The sequence below is a fragment of the Odocoileus virginianus genome, chromosome 4, assembly GCF_023699985.2.
Source record: "Odocoileus virginianus isolate 20LAN1187 ecotype Illinois chromosome 4, Ovbor_1.2, whole genome shotgun sequence".
NCBI lineage: Eukaryota > Metazoa > Chordata > Mammalia > Artiodactyla > Cervidae > Odocoileus > Odocoileus virginianus.
The window spans coordinates 75,817,119-75,843,472 of record NC_069677.1 but is presented as its reverse complement, the minus strand read 5'-3'; the positions used below and the strand labels follow the sequence as shown (position 1 = coordinate 75,843,472).

General features: G+C 40.8%; 1 protein-coding gene across 3 annotated transcripts in view; it reads right to left on the bottom strand.

Annotated features, from left to right (window-relative positions):
* Positions 1–26,354, bottom strand: part of CPNE4 (copine 4) — a 689,746-nt gene that overhangs the window by 489,870 nt on the left and 173,522 nt on the right. For all 3 annotated transcript variants that reach the window (XM_070466753.1, XM_070466751.1, XM_070466752.1), the window contains one exon: positions 17,320–17,500. In XM_070466753.1, coding sequence (XP_070322854.1) covers positions 17,320–17,500 — 181 coding nt within the window. The remainder of the gene's footprint in view (positions 1–17,319; positions 17,501–26,354) is intronic.

The following is a 26,354-nucleotide window of genomic DNA, read 5'->3' as shown; positions in this document are numbered from 1 at the left end:
AGCACGCCAGGCTCCCCTGTCCATCACCAACTCCTAGAGCTTGCTCAAACTCATGTCCATTGAGTTGGTGATGCCATTCAGCCATGTCATCCTCTGTCGTCCCCTTCTCCTGCTGCCTTCAATATTTCCCAGCATCAGGGTCTCCACTATATAGGTAAGAAAATAGATCTAACTGACTTGGGTAAGGGCTTCCCTAGTGGCTTAGAGGGTAAAGAAACTGCCTGAAATGCCAGAGACCTGGGTTCAATCCCTGGGTCAGAAAGAGCCCTGGGTAAGATCTTACAGTAGATAAACAACAGAGCTGGGATTCTAATGTAGATGTTCCTGACTCACACTGTAAATACACCACCCTGAATCTCACTACTAGAAACATGTTCATCATAGGATTATCATCATACTTCCCCTTTCCCCCAGTATTGTCATCAGTGACCTAGGTGCTTAGGCCTCTGGAATCGTACTTGATTCTTCTCTTCTTCTCAAACTCTACATCCAATCCATCAGCAAACTGTATATTCTATTTTTTAAATAGATATCATTTCCAACCACTTCTCATCTCCACAGTTACCAAACTACAATCTCTCTCCCTTAGACAAATGTAGTCTCTGTACACTGGCACAACAAACAGTGTTATCTCAAAATCCCAATCACTTCCCTGCCCAAGTTTGGCCTTGGAGTATAAAATGAAGCAGGGCAAAGGTTGACACAGTTTTTCCCAGAGAACACACTGGTCATAGCAAAACCCTCTTCCAACAACACAAGAGACGACTCTACGCAGGGACATGAGCAGATGGTGAATACCAAAATCATATTAATTATATTATTTGCAGCTAAAGATGGAGAAGCTCTACACAGTCAGCAAAAACAAGACTGGGATCTGACTGTGGCTCAGATCGTGACCTCCTTGTTGCAAAATTCAAAACTTAAATTAAAGAAAATAGGGAAAACCACTAGACCATTCAGGTATTACCTAAATCAAATCCCTTATGATTATACAGTAGAAGTGACAAATAGATTCAAGGGATTAGATCTGATAGACAGAGTGCCAGAAAACTACGGACAGAGGTTAGCGACACTGAACAGGAGTAGGTGATCAAAGCCATCCCCAAGAAGAAGAAATGTCAAAAGGAAAAATGGTTGTCTGAGGAGGCCTTACAAATAGCTGAGAAAGGAAGAGAAGTGAAAGGCAAAATACAAAAAGAAGGTTATATCCATCTGAATGCAGGGTTAAAAAGAATAGCAAGGAGAGATAAGAAAGTCTTCCTAAGTGATCAATGCAAAGAAATAGAGGATAACAATAGAATGGAAAGACCTAGAGACCTCTTCATGAATATTAGAGATACCAAGGGAACATTTCATACAAAGATGAGCACAATAAAGGACAGAAACAGTACAGACCTAACAGAAGCAGAAGATATTAAGAAGAGGTGGCAAGAATATACAGAACTATACAAAAAAGACCTTAATGACCTGGATAACCATGATGGTGTGATTACTCACCTAGAGCCATTCTGGAATACAAAGTCAAGTAGGCCTTAGGAAGCATCACTGCAGACAAAGCTAATGGATGTGATGAAATTCCAGCTGATCTATTTCAAATCCTAAAAGATGATGCTGTCAAAGTGCTGCAGTCAAATGCCAGCAAATCTGTAAAACTCAGCAGTGGCCACAGCACTGGAAAAGGTAAATTTTCACTCCAATCCCAAAGAAAGGCAATGGCAAAGAACGTTCAAACTACTGTACAATTGCACTCATCTCACATGCTAGCAAAGTAATACTCAAAATTCTCCAAGCTAGGTTTCAACAGCATGTGAACCAAGAACTTCCAGATGTTCAAGGTGAATTTTAAAAAGGCAGAGGAACCAGAGATCAAACTACCAAACATCCATGGATCATCGAAAAAACAAGAGAGTTCCAGAAAAACATCTACTTCTGCTTCATTGACGATACCAAAGCCTTTGGCTGTGTGGACCACAACACACTGTGGAAAATTCAAAAAGAAACGGGAATACCAAACCACCTTACCTGCCTCCTGAGAAATCTGTATGCAGGTCAAGAAGCAACAGTTAGAACCAGACATGGAACAACGGACTGGTTCCAACTTGGGAAAAAGAGGATGGCAAAGCCGTATGTGGTCATCCTGCTTATTTCACTTCTATGCAGAGCACCTCATGGAAAATCCTGGGATGGATGAAGCACAAGCTGGAATCAAGATAGCCAGGAGAAACATCAATAACCTCAAATATGAAGATGACACCACCCTTATGGCAGAAAGCAAAGAGGTACTAAAGAGCCTCTTGATGAAAGTGAAAGAGGAGAGTTAAAAAGCTTGCTTAAAACTCAACATTCTAAAAATGAACGTCATGGCATCCAGCCCCATCATTTCATGGCAAATATATGGGGGGAACAATGGAAACAGTGACAGACTTTATTTTCTTGGGCTCCAAAATCACTGTGGATGGTGACTGCAGCCATGAAACTTAAAAGATGTTTGCTCCTTGCAACAAAAGCTATGACAAACCTAGACAGCATATTAAAAAGCAGAGACATTACTTTGCTGACAAAGGTCCGTCTAGTCAAAGCTATGGTTTCTCCAGTAGTCATGTATGGATGTGAAAGTTGCACCATAAAGAAAGCTGAGCACTGAAGAATTGATGTTTTTGAACTGTGGTGTTGGAGAAGACTCTTGAGTGTCCCTTGGACAGCAAAGAGATCAAGCTAGTCAATCCTAAAGGTCATTAGTCCTGAATACCCATTGGAAGGACTGATGCTTAAGCTGAAGCTCCAATACTCTGATCACCTGACCCAAAGAGCCAACTCACTGGAAAAGCCCCTGATGCTGGGAAAGATTGCAGGCAGGAGGAGAAGTGGACAACATAGGATGAGATGGTTGGATGGCATCACCAACTCGATGGACATGAGTTTGAGCAAGCTCCAGGAGTTGGTGATGAACAGGGAAGCCTGGTATACAGCAGTCCATGGGGTTGGAAAGAGTCAGAGATGACTGATCGACTGAAACTGAACTCCCTGCCCCAAGCCTTCCATGCCCCCCATGTTGGGATAAAATTCAGGAACCCCCAGGATCCTTACTGTGGCCTGTAAGTCTCTATAGGACCTAGCCCTTCACTGCCTCCCTACAACATTCCTCTCACTCCTGCCTTCTAACACCAGTGTTCTCTATCCATCCTGCCTCCCTGCTATTCCTTAGAAAGTCTAGCAAACCTGTGTCACCATGGCCTCTGTTCATTCTTCTGTTAGAATACTCTTTACCCATGCACAATTTAATGGTCAGAGAAGTCTTCCCTAACCATAATTTTTAAGCTGATGATGCTCTCAGCATTCTCCATCCTCTTCCTTGCTTCATTTTTCTTCCCAGTACTGCCACTACCTGACAAGAGGTTATACATTCATTGTTTACTTTCTATTCTCTTCACTTGCACAAAAGCCTGGGACTGTGTGTTACTACCTGCTGTCCTTCCAGCTCATGGATGGCACAGTGTCTGGCACATAGTAGAAATTCAATAAGTGTTTGCTAAATGAATAAAAAATGGACCACTTACATCTGTACCATGGTAGGTGAATCATGGCTGACCCATGGGATAAACTGTTCTCTTGCCAGTAAATCAGTGTGGGAAGTATTTACTGGGATTCGGAAGATGCAGTTGAGCAAGTTTCAAGGCAGCAGGCAGGGAGTGGGCAAGTAAACAATGAAGCGCAGATGGATGTAGAGGGTTGTGTTTGGGCTCAGGTGGCTCCCACAGCCATGGGTGTGCTGGGTTCTCAGAAAGGGCCGGGATTTGAATGATGAGTACTAGTGGGAGAGGATTTATTATACAACTACAGGATCCCAAACTTTGAGTCAGAAGATTTTGCAGAGCAGGCACCATGTAAATAGACTATATGATCTTGGAAATTTTATTATGGGATCTCTCAATCTCAGATTCTCACCTGTAAACTGGCTGTAAAAATAACAGTACTGACTTTAACAGATTGATATGGGGAATCTATGAAAAAATTGTGGAAGGGCTATGCCTTTATTTCTTCTTTATATTTAGTGTGATAATATTTATGCATTGTTCTTTTTTTCCAGTTTATTTTCACAGTGTTCTGCTAGTTTCTGCTGTATTGCCATATGTTTACACATATCCCCTCCTTTCTGGGATTCCCGCCCATCTAGATCACCACAGACTTCCCTGTGGTATACAACAGGCTCTCACTAGTTACCTATCCCATGCATAGCGATGAATACATGTCAGTCCAAATCTCCCACTTCATCCCACACTTTTTCCCCCTTTGGTGACCATATGTTTGTTCTCTGTGTCAGCATCTCTATTTCTTATACATTATTCTTAAAACTGGTGTCAGGAAGCAGAAGAGGGACTTCAGCCTTCATCGTCCATAGTTTAACCAGATAGGAAACATGCAACACTTTACTCATTGCCCTGAGATCACCATACATAGAAGGCCACATGCAGATGCTCCAGTTGGAAGTCCTAGACTGATATGAGAGTGAAGGGCCTTCAGGTGATTTGAACCTTAGCCTCAAGTCCTGCCATCCTCTCTAGTTTTCCCAGTTGAGGCCCTGGACCCTTGGGGTCAGAGATAAGCCAGCACCACTGGGCCCTGTCTGAGCTCACAGAATCCATCATATTAAAAAAATCATAGTTTCAAGCTGTTAAAATGTAGGGTGATTGTTATACAACAGAAGTAACTGGAACAAATTGGAAAAGGAAAGCTTCAAGAAAGGTAGACTTAAATTGGTTCCCCTACCACAAATCCCAGTTCCTCAGAAGTTGTTCTGAAAAGGCTAGAATTCCAAGTAAGTGTTTAAAAGGTACCAAATTTTCTTGCTTCCAACCTAAATGTCCATTGACAAATGAATGGGTAAAGAAGATATGGTATGTATATACAATGGAATATGACATTATAGAATATTACATATGGAGTATTAGAGGGACACATGTATACCCACAGCTGATTCACGTCGACGTATGACAGAAACCACCACAATATTGTAAAATAATTAGCCTCCAATTAAAATAAATTTTAAAAAAGAAGATATGGTATATATATATGCACACATACATACATACATATATATATAATATATATATATGTGTGTGTATATATATATATATATATATAATGGAATATTACTCAGCCATAAAAAATGATGCCATTTTCAGCAACATGGATGGATACAGAGATTATCATACTAAGTAAGTCAGATAAAGACAGATCTCATATGATTTCATTTATACTTGGAATCTAGAAAAAAAATGATACAAATGAACTTTGTACAAAACAGAAACAGACTCACAGACTTAGAGAATGAACTTATAGTTGCCAGGTGGAAGGATGGGGGAAAGGGAGTTTGGGATAGATATATTCACTGCTGTATTTAAAATGGATAACCAACAAGGACCCTCTGTATAGCACAGTGAACTCTGCAGCCTGGATGGGAGGGGACTTTGAGGGCGAATGGATACATGTTTATGTATGGAAGTGTTAGTGGCTCAGTTGTGTCTGACTCTTTGTGACCCCATGGACTGCAGCCTACCAGGCTCCTCTGTCCATGGAATTCTCCAAGTAAGAATACTGGAGTGGGTTGTCATTTCCTTCTCCAGGGGATCTTCCTAACCTAGGGATTGAACCCAGGTCTCCTGCACTGTAGGCAGATTCTTCACAGTCTGAGCCGCCAAGGAAGCTTGAGTCCCTTTGGTGTCCACCTGAAACGACCACAACATTGTTAATACAGGGCAGCAAAGGAGACACAGACATGAAGAACGGACTTTGGACTCAGTGGGAGAAGAGGGTGGGATGACTTGAGAGAATAGCATTCAGACATAGACATTACCATATGTAAAACAGATAACCAGGGCAAGTTTGATGCATGAAGCAGGGTTCCCAAAGCCAGGGCACTGTGCCAACCTAGAGGGATAGGGTGGGGAGGGAGGTGGGAGCGGGGTTCAGGATGGAGGGGACACATGTATATCTACGGCTGATTCATACTAATGTATGGCAAAACCCATCACAATATTGTAAAGTAAGTATCCTCCAATTTAAATACATAAATAAATTTCTAAAAATAAAATAAAAAGTTAAAAAAAATTCTTATTTAGATACACAGTTCTCAAGCTGTAATCTTTTAATAAGAACTAGTCTTCACACTCAAGAAGAAACTATCTAAGACTGAATTCTCAAATTGGAAGAAGGTTTTGAAACATCAAGTATTTGAAAACGGACTAGCCAAGACAGGCAGCTGAACATTTCTGAGCTTGAATAGAGATAAAATATTTAATTAGCCTATAAACTGACCCTGAGAACATCTGGAGCTTCCTGAAGGAAGCATTTTCTTGTCACTTCTCTTCTAAGACTGCTGAACAGTGCTAGCTGACATTGGTACAGAAGCAAAGACGGAAAGGCAAGGTTATCAGAATGGCCTCTCTGATTCCCATTCACAGATTAGAGAACGCAGACAAGTAAAATGAAGTTGCTTCAAGACTATTCATCTTCTTCAAGATGCAGGGTGTGCAGGGGAGGAAGAGGCTTAGATAATACCCTACCAGGAGAGCCAAAACAGATCAATCAAAGTGGTTAGTCAGAAGCTTGGGAGAAACTTAGACCTGTCAAAATTTTTGATTGAAAGTTCTCTTATTTTAAACAAAGAATGGGACCAAAAACACTTGGATGAGGCAGCCAGCAAAAACTTGTTGCTGGCGTTAAACACACCTCATGTAGGTATCACCTGATAACATCTTCTACATATGGAATCCTACGTAATATACGAACCACATTAGTTTTGCATACATTATATTCTTTAAGCAAAGTAACATTTAATGTTTATGCCACAGGGACTCTGTTAAGGATCATTTTATTCTATCCTTACATTAACAGTAAACTCATGGAGCAGGTTTTATTGTTACCTCCATGTTGTAGATGGAGAGAACGCAGGGTCAGGGAAGGTAAGGCTTCTATGTAAGTTTACATATGACCCAAATTGTCTAATTGCAGAGCCTATAGCATCAGCACTATCACTCTCCTGCCAGCCAATAATAAGTTAGGAGGCATTCCAAGGCCACTCTAGCTTCGTGGGCACTGGAGATATGAAGATTTGTATTCAAGTCCCAATACCACTTCTAACTAGCCTTGTGACCTTGGACATGTACCTTTCCTATGTGAGTGTCATTTTTTTTTACCTGTAAAATGGGTAATCAGTTCCTGTCTGCTAACTTTGTTGTGAGAACTCTGTGAATATGTATGTAAATATTCAGCACATGGCACACAGCAGACACCCAATGACTGGGATGCGTTATTCTCAGAGATGGGCAGTGAAGGATCCTCTCAGCAGGGTCTGCAGTCAAGCAGTCTGGATTCAATTTGTCACAGCTTCTCCAATTATAACTTGTGTGACCACTGAGCAAGTTGCTTAAATCTTCTGTGCCTCTCTATAAAATATCTACACTTAATATGACAATTTGTAGGGTTGTTTTGATATTTATATAGGATGACACATGTACAGTGCTTAAAAAGACTGCCTTATACATCTCATGATAACTTTCAATATATTTAAGGTATCATCATCAGTAAACCACCATTACAGTTAATAAAAAGATAAGATTGAAATTACAAAGGAAAGATTAATTTTAAGATGATTATCATAGTGACTAGATAAATATTAAAATGAATACCCAGAAAAGGTGTTGAAAAATATCTCCTTTGAAATGTTGCATGTGGTTTGAGCTACAGTCAGAGAGCTCTAAATCACAGATATCTTCTTTCCCTGCCCAGAATCACATTTTCAAACACTCAACATAGGAAATCAAGACACATTACAAAACCCATGACAACCAATGCTGAGTTTCTATCCAGAGTGTACCTTGCCAGTTGTTTGAGGTAAGGAGGCAGTGAAACCCATATCATGGTGCTTTCCTCTTTGCAGGAGGCCTGATATTATCCTTCCAGCTGATAAATCACCTTCCAGGTCCCCAAGAGAATTAGTAGTAAAAAAAAAGTTTCCATTCAAATTGGTTTTTTTCTCATTCGCAACCTCAAATTTCCCATATTGTGTCATTCTGCTCTCAGATATCATAACACTGACAACTTGATTTCAATGATTAAAAAAACTACTTAGTCACATATCACACAATCCAGTAATCTTCCCTTTCATCCAAGAAGCATCATAATTGGAGTGAGCATCACAGCAATGCAGTCCCTGGTCACAGGGATGTAACCACCAGCGGCAGGAAGGAAATTTTTTCTGCTTCTAATATTTTGTTTCCCTTCCTATTCAGTGCTCAGGGTAAGGTTTCTAATATCACCAAAATTAATTCCTTTTTTTTTTTTAAGAAAAGAAATTATTCTCATTTAAGGACTTGTTAAGGGGGAGGTGGAAAGCAACATCAAAGGTTTCCCAAATAGCAGTTTGATGTGAAACCATAGTGGAAACTTTGTGCACAACTGCAGGAAACTGTTGTTTTTTATCATCCATCATACTAGGTGTTACCTACTCAAATGCTGCAAGTCAGCAAAGTGTGAACAGAAGATCTTTCAAGAAAGGAGCTTGTTTGTGATATCCAGAGGGAATGCTTTAATTGACTTAATTTTCATTTTTCAGCTCTTGTCTGAGTCCACAACTGAGAGGTTAGCTGTTTCAGAGGCCCAGCCCAGCAGTTGCAGGAGTATGGTCTGAACTCAAACACCTCCAGGGGGCCATTCAAGCCATCCCAGTGAGAGAAGAAGGCATCCTCCAAGTGAGCACAAGGACACACCTGGACTCTGGATAGGGGGCAGCTGCTGACCATCACTTCACAAGAATTAATGTTGCCAGTCTTCCTGACAAAAAGAACAAAAGATCTGGAGTTTTATGAAAAATCTCCTGGTCTTTAAATTTTGTAAACCAGTACAAAACTTGTTGAAACACCATAAAGTACAAACATGTCTGGAGATGAAATAGAGGTCTTTAGCTTTAAATTCTCGACCTCTGGGAAAACAGAGAGAACTTGGGTTTTAGAGTCAACCAGATTCCATCTTTACCATTGACTAGCTTTGGAACCTGGTGATTTATTAATTCGGCCCAAGCCTCAGTTTTCTCACCTGGTTAATAAAGTCTGCACTGCAGAGCAGTCATGAGGATTAGAAGGAAAACATGTAAAATGATGGATACATGGCTGGTATTAACAATTAGAGATGATTACTTTATCTTGTTACACCTAAATGTTCACATTGTCTAACACATTTTCATAAAATTCTAGTACTTCAGAGCAACAGAAAATTGCAAATCTCCAGTATATGTGAAACTACTACCTTGGACTCTCCTGGTTCAATACACAAAAGGATCCTGTCTCACTCTTTACCCAAGCATGAAAGAAACTTGTTCCACAAGTTCCACTCCTCCATGAGCCCTCCAGTCAAGAAAGAACCTCTGAAAACAGTTCACAGCCTGCTTATCTGGGAGTGGGCAAGCCTACCACCATGGACCCGTATTTCTCCTGGTGCTGCCAGTAGGAATGTTGGGTCATGTGGTATATAGACCCTACATCTGGGTAGGTGGGGAGTGGTGAGAGAAGATGGGAAATAGTGGAGGGATGGAGGAATGATTGATTTTTAGCTCTACCTCAAACAAAGGTAGCCTAGGAGCCCTTGAAATAGACTATCCTCCACACATTAAAGGAAAAGAAGGGGTTTAAGTTATGACCTTGTTTTGAGCCCCCTTTCTCAAGTTCACATGACCATCTAAGTCTCCAAAGCCTCTGTCTCTGAGATGGGCTTTGTTCTACTGGAACCTGAAGTCATTGAGGACACAAACCACATCTTTTTCATAGTACTCAGTTCATGCTAGGGTTAATTTCAATGTCTGTGCCACCTTTTTACAGGGTTATTATGAGAAATAAATGAAGTAATATAAGTAGATGGGTTTTCTGAATGTAAAGTATTATATGCATACTTTATTATTACAAACAATAGTAATCTTGCATTAATATCCACTGAAAGCATATTGAATATAACCACAATGATTATTAACAATTATTACCAACAATCTACCAAAGAATGTGATTCATCATAATATGCTTTCATATGGAATTTATCCAAGGGTAATTCATCTTCAGAATTATTTAGAGCTTCCTATGATGGAATTAAATGGAAAATGGAATTAAGGGTTATGGAACAACACTCTAGTAGTGTGGGGAATCATTTGGCTTTTTCCAATGAGGACAAGTACTATGCTATTTACAAGATCTCTGCCAAGGGCCAGAGTACCAGGAGTGTAGCTCTGCTTCATGGAGGACATCCAGCGCGTCCAAGGAATAGAGGATGTGCTCCTGGAAACTGAATAAAAGTCTCCAGTTCACAAGGGCTCTTGCCTTTCAAATCCCTGGGAAGTGTCAATTTATTCTATTTACATAAGAAGCTTCATTTCTGGAAGTTAGTGAATAGCAGCACTCACTAAAAGTCAGAGGGAAATATTTCCATCCTTCATTGGAAGACGAAATGTGTTCTAAATTATCCTCACCACACTGAACTGTACCATTTACTGTCACAATTACATGTTGAGAAGCAGGAGTGATTTTTAAAATGGGTATGAATTAAATTAGGGAAATTAAATGACAGGCCTGCAATTCTCCATTGGGAATGTATTTCCAAGCTACAAGTTTTCCTTTCCTTCCTTTTTGAGAGTTACAATCACGGTCATTAAAAATTTACCAGAAGTTTTACCATCTCGTGTTTATACTCTGAGAAGAAACAAAAAGCATCCTTTCCAGCTCCTCAGCCCTCAGACATACACTCCAAACCCTGCTGGTCTGCAAAGAGCGACAGTCTGTTCTACATTTCGGAATAACTGATTCCCAATATTTCAAAGACACAATTTATCTTCAGCTCTTTTTTTGAAGTATAATTGATGCACAATATTATATTAGTTTCAGGTTTACAGCAAAGTGATTCAGTAGTTTCAGAGATTATACTCTATTTAAAGTTACTACAAAATAATGGCTATAACTCCTTGTATGGTACAATATATCCTTAATGGATAAAACGAAGTGGTGTATATATATATACACAACGAAATATTACTCCTCTCCCCCAAAAATTGAAATCCTGCCATTTACAATAACATGGATGGACCTAGGGAGTATTATGCTTAGCAAAATAAGTCAGAGGAAGACAAATACTGTATGTTATCACTTACAGGTGGAATCTAAAAAATAAAACAAAGGAATGTGTACAGCAAAACAGAAACAGACTCACAGATACAGAGAATAAACTAGTGGTTACATGCAGGGAGATGGAAGTGGGGAAGGATAATATAGGGGAGGGGGTTTAAGAGACACAAACTACTATGTGTTCTTATTGACTCAATACCATTAACAGAGGATGAGATGATTAGATAGTATCACTGACTCAATGGACAAAAATTTGAGCAAACTCTGGAAGACAGTGGAGGACAGAGAAGTCTGGCATGCTGCAGTCCATGAGGTCACAAAGTGTTAACACAACTTAGCAACTGAACAACAACAATGGTTAATAACACAGAAGGTCGGATTGTAGGTCCTTTAGAGTCTGACAATCAGGCTTACATTTTTATGATACCAGTCAGAGATCAAATGTTCTCTTCAATTGCAAACAGGATACAGCCAATTAAAGAGCACTCCCCCTCACCATATATGAGCAGGGCATCTGAACGTAGTTATAATTATTGCAGTAGTACCTGAGCTGTAAATGAGGGCATAATAGGGCCTTTTCTGGATGGAATACTATTACAAAAAGCAAAAGGCCAGCAATCACAAGTAATAACAAAGGGATGCCAATCTCTAGGTATATCTCCCCCAAAAGAATTTTAGCTATAAAAACAACATCCTGTGAATATAACATGTTAACAAACTCCCTTTCTTCATCTCCCCACATACCTTAATTCTTTACCACCCAAGAAGACTCTGAAATCACACCAGCTACTTATTTACCCTCAAATTTATTAAATTTAAGTAGTTAAACTTTTCCATTCCTCAGTTATATAGTCCACCTTTCAACTGCTCAGGAGCCACCTGTGACCAGCAACTACCTCCTGGCCAGGACACATGCAGAACATTCCCATCACTGTAGGGAGTTTCTGGCGGACAGTGCTTATCTCGAGTCTCTTCTGCCAAGCTTCAAAATTCTCTGAAACAGAAGTGCACCCCGTTTTTCTCTCTCTCACCCTGACACCCCCAACAATCTCTTTATTATGCAAAGAAGTTCAGCCTCCCAGGTTTTTTCTTTCTTTCCTCACTTAGTTACCAAATTCCACATAACAAAGACACCCAGGAACTGGCACAGCCAGCATGAATTATATTCTGCAAGGCATTCTCTGAATTCTGTAGTTCTTCAGGAAGAACAGAGATGTAAATCCAGTCTTGTTCCAAGGGACAGATACAGAAGAATGTGCATCAGTTATGTCCCAGGGCAATGTCCACATTTGCCAGCTTTCACTAAACACAGGATGTAGGAGGTGTGTGATTTAAATAGATTGTCAGGTGCTTCTCACTTTGAGCACGGACCACGCACTGAACTGGCACTAAAAGGCATGTGTTAGCACTAAAAAAATATGTACTACTTCATGACTGAGTGCGTGATTCTCTCACTTACTGAGAGTTGTCAGAAGGTCTATGTGCTAGTTCAGTTCAGCTCACTCACTCAGTCGTGTCCAGCTCTTTGCGACCCCATGAACCACAGCATGCCAGGCCTCCCTGTCCATCACCAACTCCCGGAGTTTACTCAAACTCATGTCCATCGAGTCAGTGATGCCATCCAACCATCTCATCCTCTGTCATCCCCTTTTCCTCCAGTCCTCAATATTTCCCAGCATCAGAGCCGTTTCAAATGAGTCAGCTGTTTGCGTCAGGTGGCCAAAGTACTGGAGTTTCAGCTTCAGCATCAGTCCTTCCAATGAACATCCAGGACTGATCTCCTTTAGGATGGACTGGTTGGATCTCCTTGCAGTCCAAGGGACTCTCAAGAGTCTTCTCCAACACCACAGTTCAAAAGCATCAATTCTTCAGTGCTCAGCATTCTTTATAGTCCAACTCTCACATCCATACATAGCCACTGGAAAAACCATAGCCTTGACTAGATGGACATTTGTTGGCAAAATAATGTCTCTGATTTTTAATATGCTGTCTAGGTTGGTCATAACTTTCCTTCCAAGGAGTAAGTGTCTTTTAATTTCATGGCTGCAGTCACCATCTGCAGTGATTTTGGAGCCTCAAAAAATAAAGTTTGCCTCTGTTTCCACTGTTTTCCCACCTATTTGCCATGAAGTGATGGGACTGGATGCCATGATCTTTGTTTTCTGAATGTTGAGCTTTAAGCCAACTTTTTCACTCTCCTCTTTCACTTTCATCAAGAGGCTCTTTAGTTTTTCTTCACTTTCTGCCATAACGGTGGTGTCATCTCCATATCTGAGGTTATAGATATTTTTCCCAGCTAGTCAGTTACCTTGGTATTTTCAAATGTGTTCCAGACTCTTCCTGCAACCTTGGCAACAGGCTTCCACCAGGGGTGTGGTCACTGGAAGATACAGATTGGAGACCTTGGATGCAACTCCTTCCTCACATCCTTTTCTGGCAATGTTTCCAGCACTACCTGCATTTCCTCTACCTTTCTGGCTCCCATTACATAGGCCCTCCTTCCACAAATCCAGCTTCTGCTGGGTGGTCCAGCTGGTACTAACATTTGTCCCTCTATCCCAGTGGTATGCCAGTAAATGCTCAACAACTGGTTCTCTTGATGGGAAGTAAAGTTTTGATTTGACATGTTTGCCAGTATCTATGGTATAAATACTTACACCCAGTCTTGCAAAATTTCCTGAATATTTAACAACTGACTCACAAACCTCTATGAGCTAGCTTCAGCACATCACTGCTCTACCCTAAATCAACCAGCACCTCCTTATTGTTAATCTCTGGGTTTTCACACAGTGCCTACTTGGTTTCTCAACATTTCCAATGTTTTTGTTACTAGTTATTTGTATTAAATCTTTTCTACTAGTTACTTGGTGTGGGCTCTATTTTCCCAACTATACCCTAAATGTACACTCTTAAGACTAAAATTTATTAGAGAAGTGCTTCTCAAAAGTTCCAAAATATAACTCAGTCATGTCACTAAGGATGCTGGAAGTTCAGCTGACACTATTTAAAAAGGAAGAGTTTAGAGATGAAGGAAGCAGTGAATTAGCTTACAGTGTGGCACAAGTTTCTGATTTCACTGTGCACTGGTAACAAAATGTTTGCAAGCTGGTAGCTGTGTGCAAACACACTTCAAGTAACTCTGTAGAAGAATGCTTTGGAAAAGCAATTTGGCAAATGCACCAAAGCCCCCAAAGTGTCCTATCCTGTTCCATTAGTTCCACTTTGACAGACTCTCATAGGAACTAATCCAAAAGGAAGAGGAAAGCCTTATGCTTAAAGATGGATACTGCCGCATTATTTAAAATAGGGTAATTTTGAAAACAACTAAAAAGTGAAAAAAAAAAAAGGAAAATGATCAAATAAATCTACTTGATGGGATATAATGCAGGCTTAAAATTAAGATTATGAATATTATAGCAATATGGAAAAAAACATATTCTGCTAGGTAATAAAATCACAAAAGAAAATTTTACGTGCATCGTAAATATCATGTAAGAATATGAATGCCAGAAGGAAAAGACTGAAAAGAAATGTATACAAATAAACAAATGATGTAAAGGGACTCTTAGGAGATTAAGTCTTTTCCTCTAATTTTCCACGAGTCTCTTTTTCCTAATGTAGATATTCCACTTAGTTTTGTTAAACAAAAAATAAAAGACAAGAAGTCCACCAACAGTCAGGGAGAATATTTAGAAGGGGAAAAAGAGACGTTACACATTAAGATTCCTGTGAGCGCTATTTTATATTTACAATATAAGCCCTGGATAAGATGGAGGTTAAAGGAAGATCCCCAATCTACCATCTGTCATTGATTTCCTCATGTGTTGTTGCCTTCTCACCTGCATTTCATCTGCTCACCTATCCTTTCAGAGAAGTACATTTTATCACATATGTACAAGTAAGTAAACCTACTACCTATGAGATCTTCTGAACCTTTTTCTTACTGTGGAGTGAAGACCTTGGTCCCGAAAGAAGTACCTGTCAGCTCCATGCAAACAGATAAAAACAGGCCTGAAGTCTGTCCTGAGGGATCCAAGCAAGGTATTTGTGTACACTTGCCCTACTCAGCATGGATTCAAAACCCTCATCCAAATTCTGCTGGTCATCTCGTTCCCTTAGAGATGATAATAACTGCTTCCACAGCTGCATCCCCTATTCCTCCCTATCCCAAATTTCACCTGAGACCAGATCTTTTTAAAACATTGCTAACAGTAGCCATGTATGGAAGTGAGAGTTAGACCATAAAGAAAGCTGAGCGCCGAAGAATTGATGCTTTTGAACTATGGTGTTGGAGAAGACTCTTGAGAGTCCCATGGACTGCAAGGAGATCCAATCAGTCCATCCTAAAGGAAAATCAGTCCTGACTATTCATTAGAAGGACTGATGCTGAAGCTGGAGCTCCAATAGTTTGGCCACCTGATGTGAAGAGCTGATTCATTTGAAAAGACCCTGATGCTGGGAAAGATTGAAGGCAGGAGGAGAAGGGGATGACAGAGGATGAGATGGTTGAATAGTATCACCGACTCGACAGACATGAATTTGAGCAAGTTCTGGGAGTTGGTGATGGACAGGGAAGCCTGGTGTGCTGCAGTCCATGGGGTCACAGAGAACTGGACATGACTGAGAGACTAAACTGAACGGAACCAGGTACCTAGAATAAAGAATGGAGAAGGCAATGGCAACCTACTCCAGTACTCTTGCCTGGAAAATCCCATGGACGGAGGAGCCTGGTAGGCTGCAGTCCGTGGGGTCGCTAAGAGTCGGAGATATGACTGGGCAACTTCAGTTTCACTTTTCACTTCCATGCATTGGAGAAGGAAATGACAATCCACTCCAGTGTTCTTGCCTGGAGAATCCCAGGGACGGGGGGAGGCTGGTGGGCTGCTGTCTATGGGGTCGCACAGAGTCGGGAATGACTGATGCAACTTAGCAGCAGCAGCAGCAGCATAACAAAGAAAACAATATCTACCCTCCCAAACTTAAAAACCAGTCCTTGTCCAATTTGTTTCAATTTTAAATAAACCAACAAAACCCAACTGCAGAATTCAACATGCTGTATTGCCACACAAAATATCAAAGGCCACACCAATGGGCACTGTAAGTATAAAATAGCAATAGGCCCTGGAGCTTGACTGGGAAATGTTAGCTATTCCACTTATAAACTGGATAATCCTGAGCAAATCCTTAATCTTTCTGTTTCCTCATAGGATTATTGTACAGATGAAATTAGTTGTTTTACATAAAGCACTTAGAACAGTGCCTGATACTTAATAAGCACCCAATAAAGTTTAGCTAATATTGTTTATTCCCCCAAAATAAGTGTGTGATGTGGCCCCAGTAAAGCAGTCCCTGCTGCCCATCCCCAGAAGATACTATATCCACAATGAGCACATAAGTTAATGGTAAATGTCAAAATATCCACAATATTAAAATATCATGATATGGAAGCAACCTAAATGTCCACTGACAGATGAATGGCTAAAGAAGATATGGTACATATACACAGTGGAACACTACTCAACCATAAGAAGAAAGGAATATCGCCATTTGTAGAAACATGGATGGACCTAGAGATTATCATACTAAGTTAAAAAAATTCAGATACCAAACAACAAATATATGATATTGCTTATATGTGGAATCCAAAAAAATATATATAAATGAACTTATTTATAGAACAGAAACAGACTCACAGACTTAGAGAGTGAATTTATGGTTAGCAGATGGGGAAGGATGGAGGGGAGGGGTAAATTGGGAGTTTGGGATTAACATATACACACTGCTATATATAAAACAGATAATCAACAAGGACCTACTGCATAGCACAAGGACCTCTGCTCAATATTTTGTAATAACATAAATGGGAAACTAATTTGAAAAAGAATAGATACATATATACGTATAGCTGAATCACTTTGCTCTACACCTGAATCTAATATAACATTGTTAATCAACTATACTCTAATATAAATTTTTTTAATTTAAATATATAAATAAATATATAAATAAATTAAAAAATCATGATACGAGCAGAAATGTGATCATATTCATTTCTAGAATTTTCTGTCTCACCAAAATAAACCACCTGAAGACAGGAAATGCCAAAACATTTTCGAATCTCTCCTGCCATGCTTCTCTCCATTTCACTGGACATGCCTACCTCAAACCACTGCCCGTGGGACTGCATCTTGAGGATGACACAGGGGTCTGGTTTGGAAAGGGCATCTCTGTCGGAAATGCCTTTGCATGCCACACGTAGCTCAACTTTGGTCAGGCAGGGGCTGTTAAAGATTCCCAGTGTATTGGCAGCTGACTCATAAATGTTGCTCATCTTCTTCATTCTGTTTTAGGCAAGAAAAAGAGGAAAACAGACATGCCAATCACTACAGTATTTGTCAAAAGAGAAAGTCTCTCAATCACCCTTCAGGAAAATGTTACACACTTTTGAGTACTGAATATATTATTTATCTAGTAGGGCCAGAGTTCCAGTGAAACTAACAAACAAAACCAAAGAAATAGGTGCTAATGCACTTGGCTAAGAACACTGTTTTCTTATATGATTTGCATATATTTGCATAGCAAAATTTTTAGCTATGAAATTATATTACTGAATTAGTGCAGTAGACTGCAAACCTTAATCAGCTCTCTAGTAAGAGCATGGCTTGTGTGAAATTTTACATAGTTGTTAATTCATCAATTTTAAGACATTCCAAGATGTTAAGGTTTCCCCCAAATCCAGCTTCTGTGTGATGGCACAGAGGGACAATTTTCCTTTCTACAAACTCTGGCCTCCTTTCCCAAGATGTTTCTGATCTCCAGACTTGAATGCATAAGTCCATTTTCATAAGTCCGTTTCCCTTCCTTGCTCCTGCTGCCATGTCAGAAATGCGACTGTGACCATTTAGGGAGAGCATAAAGCCTAACCTATGGAAGCAGCTGCCACAAGTGGTAACTGCAGCCCCCCTTCCTGTCTTCATATGGCCACCTTTCACTGACACTTTGCATGACCGCAGCTCAGGATTATAGGGAACTCTGAGCCCAACAATACTCTCCTCTTCTGAGAAGGGCGGGCCTGTAGAGATGTTGACAGATCCTCTCCAGGGTGAGATCAATATTCTTCCCATGAAATTCTGCTTCCCTGTAGATTCCTTATGAGAAACAACACTGGAGTCCCACAGTGGAATTTCTTCATCTATAAATGAGGATAATCCATCCCTCTTCCTTCCCTTTCTCAACAAATATTCAGCGAGTCCCCTTGGTACCTGATAACCACAGTAGGCTGGAGTACACTGTAACCTCCTACACATACATGTACCCACACACCTGCAAACACACACACACACACACACACACACACACACATACACCAGCTGGTTTCTCCAAACTTAGCAGCTAGCTCCATGCCAAAGCCAATTTTTCCAAAGTGACAATTCCTCTCCTTCATAGCAGATATCACTGGAATTTTCTCTCCCAATCCTGCATCATAAGGCTCTCTACTCTCCCTCCCTTGTACATTCCAAGTCTCTGTGCTGTGCTTAGCTGCTCAGTCATGTCCAACTCTTTGTGACCCCATGAACTGTACCTGCTAGGCTCCTCTTGCCCATGGGGGTACTCCAGGCAAGGATACTGGAGTGGATAGTCATGCCCTCCTCCAGGGGATCTTTCCAATCCAGGGATCGAACCCAGGTCTCCTGCATTGCAGGAGATTCTTTACTATCTAAGCCATCAGGGAAGTCCAAGAATGCTGGAGTAGGTAGCCTATCCCTTCTCCAGGGGATGTTCCTGACCCAGCAATCAAACTGAGGTCTCCTGCATTGTAGGCAGATTCTTTACCAGCTGAGCTACCAGGGAAGCCCTCCAAGTCTCTCATCCCCATTTTATTTAATTATTGTGAACAGATGGTTTTTCCCATATATGCTGAAGGGAAGTTGAACTGAATCCCAAAAAGTTATGTCCTAGAACAGAAATGGGCAAACTATGGCCTGTGTGCCCAATCTGTCTTGCCACCTGCTTTGATACATAAAGTTTTGTTGGAACACAGACCTTGTCATGTATCTACATAGTGTATGTGGATACCTTAATAGATGGCAGCTCAGAGTACTTTCAACAGAGGCTGCATGGCCTGTAAAGCCTGAAATACCTACTCCCTGGCCCCTCCAATTGGAAATGTATCCCAATCTCTGCTCTAAAATATCAGGTAAGGGGAGTTTGCAGTTGGGAAGAGCTGGGATTCTGTTTCAATATGTGCTATGGGATTAGTTTGAGGGTGAGAATTGCTCTATCCTCTATCATACTGAAAATTATAGGGAATTTGGGGCATTTGCTTTTTATAAATGAGGAAATCCAAGCTCAGAGGGGACTGGGTACCTTAACAGTGTCACACAGTTATTCTAACAGCAGAGCTAAGACTGGAATGCCAGTTTTCTATCTCTTAGCCCACACTAGTATTTATCATATATGAAATGGTTGATTGAAGAATTGTTTGAATCTACCAAGCAACAGTGAATATGACAATATCCTTGACTTATTTCAACTTCCATACAGAATCATTCTATTTTTTAAATAAATTCTATTCATATGTAGGAAATGCACAAATCATAAATGCACAGCTTAGTAAATGATGGTTCCTCTATTTTTACAGACTGTGAGCAGACCAATTATTAGAGCAACATAGAAGGCATAGCATATATGAACTCTGATTTATAAAAAGGCACACAGAGGAAAAATAGACAAGTATGAAGAGGCTTTGTATCAGACAATATTGGAAAATAATTAAGTATCAACTTTTTGATAAGAACAGATTATCCTTCATGAATTCTGCTTTCCCAAAGCATTAACTGGCTCCTTGGATCCACACTGCTCTGCTGAGTTCTGAGTGGCCTCTTCTATCTCTGGGATGCATTGCTACCTCTTTCTAACTGGCCCTATCCTTATAGACTCATAGCCATGTCTATCCCCTCCATCCCTCCCCCCCGCGATTTTTCTTAAACACTGTTTTTTTTTAAGAGATGTTTTAGGTTCATAACAAAATTGAGAGGAAGGTTCAGGGACCCATTTGCCACCTTTTTATCTCCATTATGTTGGTGTTTGTGATGGATAGGGAAGCCTAGTGCGCTGCAGTCCATGGGGTCACAAAAAGTCGGACACAACTGAGCGACTGAACTGAACTGATGTTTGTTACAATCAGTGAACCTCCAGTGACACATCATAGTCACCCAAAGTCCACAGTTAACATCAGGGTTAATTCTTGGAGTCGCATGTTCCATGAGTTTGGGCAAATGTATAATAATGTGTACACCCATTACTTTCCTAGATAGCATATTAAAAGCAGAGACATTACTTTGCCAACAAAGGTCCATCTAGTCAAGGCTATGGTTTTTCCAGTGGTCATGTATGGATGTGAGAGTTGGATTATAAGGAAAGCTGAGTGCCGAAAAATTGATGCTTTTGAACTATGGTGTTGGAGAAGACTCTTGAGAGTCCCTTGGACTGCAAGGAGATCCAATCAGTCCATCCTAAAGGAGATCAGTCCTGGGTGTTCATTGGAAGGACTGATGCTGAAGCTGAAACTCCAATACTTTGGCCATCTCATGTGAAGAGCTGACTCATTGGAAAAGACCCTGATGCTGGGAGGGACTGGAGGCAGGAGGAGAAGGGGATGACAGAGGATGAGATGGTTGGATGGCATCACCACTCGATGGACATGAGTTTGAGTAAACTCCGGGAGTTGGTGATGGACAGGGAGGCCTGGAGTGCTGCAATTCATGGGGTTGCAAAGAGTTGGACATGACTGAGCAACTGAACTGAACTAAACTGAACTTGAACACCCATTATAGTACCACACCAAGTAGTTTCACCGCCCTAACAATCCTCTGTGCTCTACTTATTCATACCTTCTAACTTCTGGCAACCACTGATTCTTTTTACTGTCTCCACAGTTTTGCCTTTTCCAGAATGTCACAAAGATGGGAACCTTTTCAGTCTGGCTCCTTTCATCCAGGACTCCTTTTTATATAAAACAAGTGTGATTATGGAATGGGACACCTACTCTAAGGCTGCGTCTTGGGATGTGATGGAAAAAAGACTGTCAAGACACATAGTTCCTTCCAGGGTCAAATCCTGGTTCCTTCACTTACTATATAAACTTGAACAGGATTCTTAACCTCTCTTGTAGTGATACCTACCTTGAAGCTGATATGAAGGGCAGATGAAATAATACATTTAAAGTGATTAGCACAATGCCAAGCATATAGTGAAAGTGAAAGTCGCTCAGTTGTGTCCAACTCTTTGAGACTCCATGGAGTGTAGTCCATGGAATTCTTTACACCAGAATACTGGAGTGGGTAGCCTTTTCCTTCTCCAGGGGATCTTCCCAACCCCACGGGTCAAACCCAGGTCTCTCGCATTGCAGACAGATTCTTTGCAAGCTGAGCCACAGGGAAGCCCAAGAGTACTGGGGTGGATAGCTTATCCCTTCTCCAGCGAATCTTCCTGACCAAGGAATCAAACAGGGGTCTCCTGCATCACGGGCAGATTCTTTACCAACTGAGCTATCAGGGAAGCCCAAGTATACAGTAGATGCTCCAAAAGTGGAGCTATTATTATTGTAATTTGACTGCTCTCAAGGTTAAATCACTCATTCTCCCACTGCCAACTGGAACTCTCTCACTTAAATTCATTCTGTCTTTTCAGTCCACAGTCTGGGCATAACACTTTCCACCTAAGAGCACAGAGCTGCCTCTCAAATCAGTAGTTTGTCTGAGGATTCATATACATTGATTAGCTGATAACTCTCACATATTTTGAAGGTAGATAGTAAAACATGTGACAATCTGATCACATAGGCCAAAGGCTGCCTAAAATAATTTAAAACTATTAGGAAAGCTTCTTTTATGCCATAACCATGAATGACATCTTAAGCTGTAAGTGTATGTAGTATTCTGAGCTATTCTGAGTATTCTGAGTTGATAGTAAATTTAAATTGTCGATAAGTGAATAAAAAAAATGAACAGGAAGCACATGTTTACAGACTTTCTTTTAACCAATTGGGTATATGATTCAAAAACTTTTTAATGAATCATTCTTTTAGGCGATGGTGAAGATTTGGAGGATTGAGAGCTTGGAAAATAGATGATGAAATAATCATTCAAGAAAAATCAATCTAGTGCCAATACAATGGTTGAACTAGAGGAGAAAAAAAAACTTATGACTGTCTAAGGCTGTATAAGGTCATTATTTATTTCTCCTTTTCTCATTGATTTCCCCCTTCTTCTTTTCTTCAGGGACCTAACAGACTAATCTCCACTGACTAACAGACCACTGTTGGCTAGCTTCCTGTTGCTGTAGTCTTAATGTGCCCCACCCCCAAGGTTGAAATCCTAATCCTTGAAGGTGGTGAGATTAGAAGGTGGAGCCTCAAGAGGGTGGAACCCTCATGAACAACATTAGTGCTCTTATAAAAGAGACCCACAGAACTCTCCAGGCCATCTGCCATGTGAAAACACAGTGGGAAAAGAGCCCTGATCCAACCATGATGGCACTCTGATCATGGGATGTCAAGCCACTAGAAATGTGAGCCAAACCCCAACATGACCCAGTCTTGTAGGGTGACTCCATTTCCATGGCGCTCACAATGCTTTGGGAATACAAGTTCTTTCTTTGGCTCCTTCAGGCTTACAGTTTGGCTAGAGGTGGGGAACCATAACCCCTCAGATTTGGTCCCAGTTTCCCATGAGCTGAGAGCAATTGGTCAAGTCTCCAGAAAAAGGGCAGCTATGAGCCATTAGCAGCCAATGCTCACATCTATTGGGCACTGGAGGATAGATGCACTACCTTGATGAAGGGAAACTGGGCAGAGCATCAGCAGGGCCTATTTTACCACAGTGGTTAGTCTACTTTAGGTTAGGGACTACTTCTTATACTTTATTGTATCCCTAATAGTGTTCACCTTGATAATATTTATATACTGATGATGAAACCACTATAGATGCTCACTTTCGGGGGATGGGATATAGGACATACCCATGCACAAGTGAAAGCCATACCTAGATGGACATATTGGAGATTATGAGTTCCTCTGGCTGCCCAGATGTAGCAGGAGTCCTGACCTTGACTTTAGAGGTGGTATACAGGCCAGTGAAGTCAGACTGTTTGGCCCTGGCCCAGCTGAAGCTCATGGTTGAAAGGTGATCACAAAATACAGCTCTGTCAACCAGTGATCAGATACCTCCAGCCCCAGATAAGTGGAGTAAACAAGTAATTTCACACTCTGTTAGAGGACAGAATTAATATGGCCAGATTATCAATACATTTTCCATGGCTATGTAAATCCGTTTGTTGCCTTCCTTACAATACTCTGGTTTTACAGAGACTAATGTCTGCTGAGAATTATTTTGATGAAAGCTGACTTTTGGCTAATTTTAGCAGCAAATTATAATTGTCCTTTCACTTAGAAAACTTAAGTAATTAAAAAAAAAAACCCACCTCTTCAGCATATATACACTCTTTTAACAGGACAAACTGATCCTGAAACTTAATTAGTTTCTGAATGAGTTGCACACAGCACCAAGACAATAGAGAGCCCAAGAGAGAACAGAATCACCTCCAGTTCACAGGGGAACCAGCTGAGCAGAGCTTGTCTTAAAGCTGCATTAAGATTAAGTGCATAATCTCTGTTCTGCTTGCCCTGGCACTATCCAGCCTTTTTAAACGTTGCAGCAGAATGCTACTATGCTGGATGTCTCTATCACACAACATTTTCATCTCAGTGCAAGAAATATGATGGGGAATCTACTATGTGCCTGTTGCTGCAGTGGGTCCAGAGGCCCCAGGCATCATTCACTCAGTTGAGGAGAAAACAGGTATTATTCTCTCAGCTTGTGAATTTATTTCCTGTTCAACCTATTTGTAGATTAACAGTAATTCTACTCATAGGCAGCAAGCATGATGATGGATACTAATAAGACAGCCCATCTCCTATATATTCATATCCTGGAGCAGCTTCTCAGGCTATGCATGTTCATGGGTCATGTGGAAAGCTTGTTAAGACATAGTTCCTGTCTCAAGAGTCTGGAGTGGGGGGCCTGAGACTGTTCCCAGATGTCACTGATCCCACTGCCTATGGACCACACTTGAGTGGCAAGATTGCTGACTACAAACCAACCATTTATAAAACAAGGCAAACTGCCATTGAGGTTGTTCATCTTACGTATGAGACGCCAATATTCCCCACCTTTTTGGTACCAGGGACTGGTTTCATGAAAGACAATTTTCCCACAGACCTGGTGGGGATGATTTCAGGATAATTCAAGTATACTACAATTTATGTTCCTATGAGAATCTAATGGCACCACTGATCTGACAGGAGGCAGAACTCAGGCGGTAATGTGAGTGATGGGGAGCAGCTGTAAATATAGATGAAGCTTCACTCTCTGAAGAGCTACTCACCTCTTGCTACATGGCCTGATTCCTAACAGACCACAGACTGTTACTGGGTACTGGTCCATGGCCTGGGAATTGGGTAACTCTGGTATAGAGGACGAGAGTATGGACCCAGCATTAGAATATTTGATGCTAACACAAGCCCTGCTACTCCCTGTGTATGACTTTGGCCAAGTTAACTGACTCCCCTGTACCTCAGTTTTAACATCTGTGGAATGAAAATAATCATAGCTCCTGCCTTGTAGAGCTGTACTAAATTAAATGAATTAATCCTCATAATGTCTCCAGAACCAGACATAGAACAACAGACTGGTTCCAAATTGGGAAAGCAGTACGTCAAGGCTACATGCTGCTACCCTGCTTATTTAACTTCTATGCAGAGTACATCATGTGAAATGCTGGGCCGGATACAGCACAAGCTAGAATCAAGACTGGGAGAAATATCAATAACCTCAAATATGCAGATGACACCACCTTTACAGCAGAAAGTAAAGAGGAACTAAGCAGCCTCTTGATGAAAGTGAAAGAGGAGAGTGAAAAAGCTGGCTTAAAACTCAATATTCAAAAAACCAAAATCATGGCATCCGGTCCCATCACTTCATGGCAAATAGATGGGGAAGCAGTGGAAACAGTGACAGACTTTATTTTCTTGGGTTTCAAAATCACTGCAGATGGTGAGTGTAGCCATGAAATTAAAAGACACTTGCTCCTTGGAAGAAAAGCTATGACGAACCTAGACAGCATATTAAAAAGCAGAGACATCATTTGGCCAACAAACTCCATGTGTCAAAGCTATGATTTTTTCAGTAGTCATGTATGAATGTGAGAGTTGGACCATAAAGAAGGCTGTGTTTCAAAAAGAATTGATGCTTTTGAACTGTGGTGTTGGAGAAGACTTTTGAGAGTCCCTTGGATAGCAAGGAGATCAAACCAGTCAATCCTAAAGGAAATGAATCCTGAATATTAATTGGAGGGACTGAGGCTGAGGCTGAGGCTCCAATACTTTGGCCACCTGATGTGAATAGCCAACTCATTGGAAAAGATCCTGATCCTGGGTAAGACTGAAGGCAGGAACAGAAAGGGATGACAGAGGATGAGATGGTTAGATGGTCATCACCAACTCAATGGACATGAGTTTGAGCAAGCTCCAGGAGATGGTGAAGGACAGGGAAGCCTGGTGTGCTGCAATCCATGGGGTTGCAAAAAAGTTGGACACAACTGAGTGACTGAACAACAACTACCACATTGTTGGTGAGAATGTGGTGTAGCCACATTGGTGTAGTCACTATGCAGAACAGTATGAAGGTTTTCCATAAAACTAAAAATAGACCTGCCATATGACCCAGCAATCCCACTCCTGGCATGTTTATGGACAAAGCAATAATTCAAAAAATACATACATCCTTATGTTCATAGCAGCACCATTAACAATAGCCAAGGTGTGGAAATACAGCAGTAGACGAATGGATGAAGAAGATGTCTCACACACACATACACACACACACACACACGCACGCACACATAATGATGGAATACTACTCAACCATAAAAAGAATGAGTAAATGCCATTTTCAGCAACATGGATGGACCTAGAGGTTATCACACTAAATTAAGTCAGACAGAGAAAGAAAAATACTACATGTATCAATTGTATGTGAACTCTAAAATATGACACAAATTAACTTATATGCAAAACAGAAACAGACTCAGAGATAGAGAACGGACTTGTAGTTGTCAAGGGGGCACTGGGGGAGG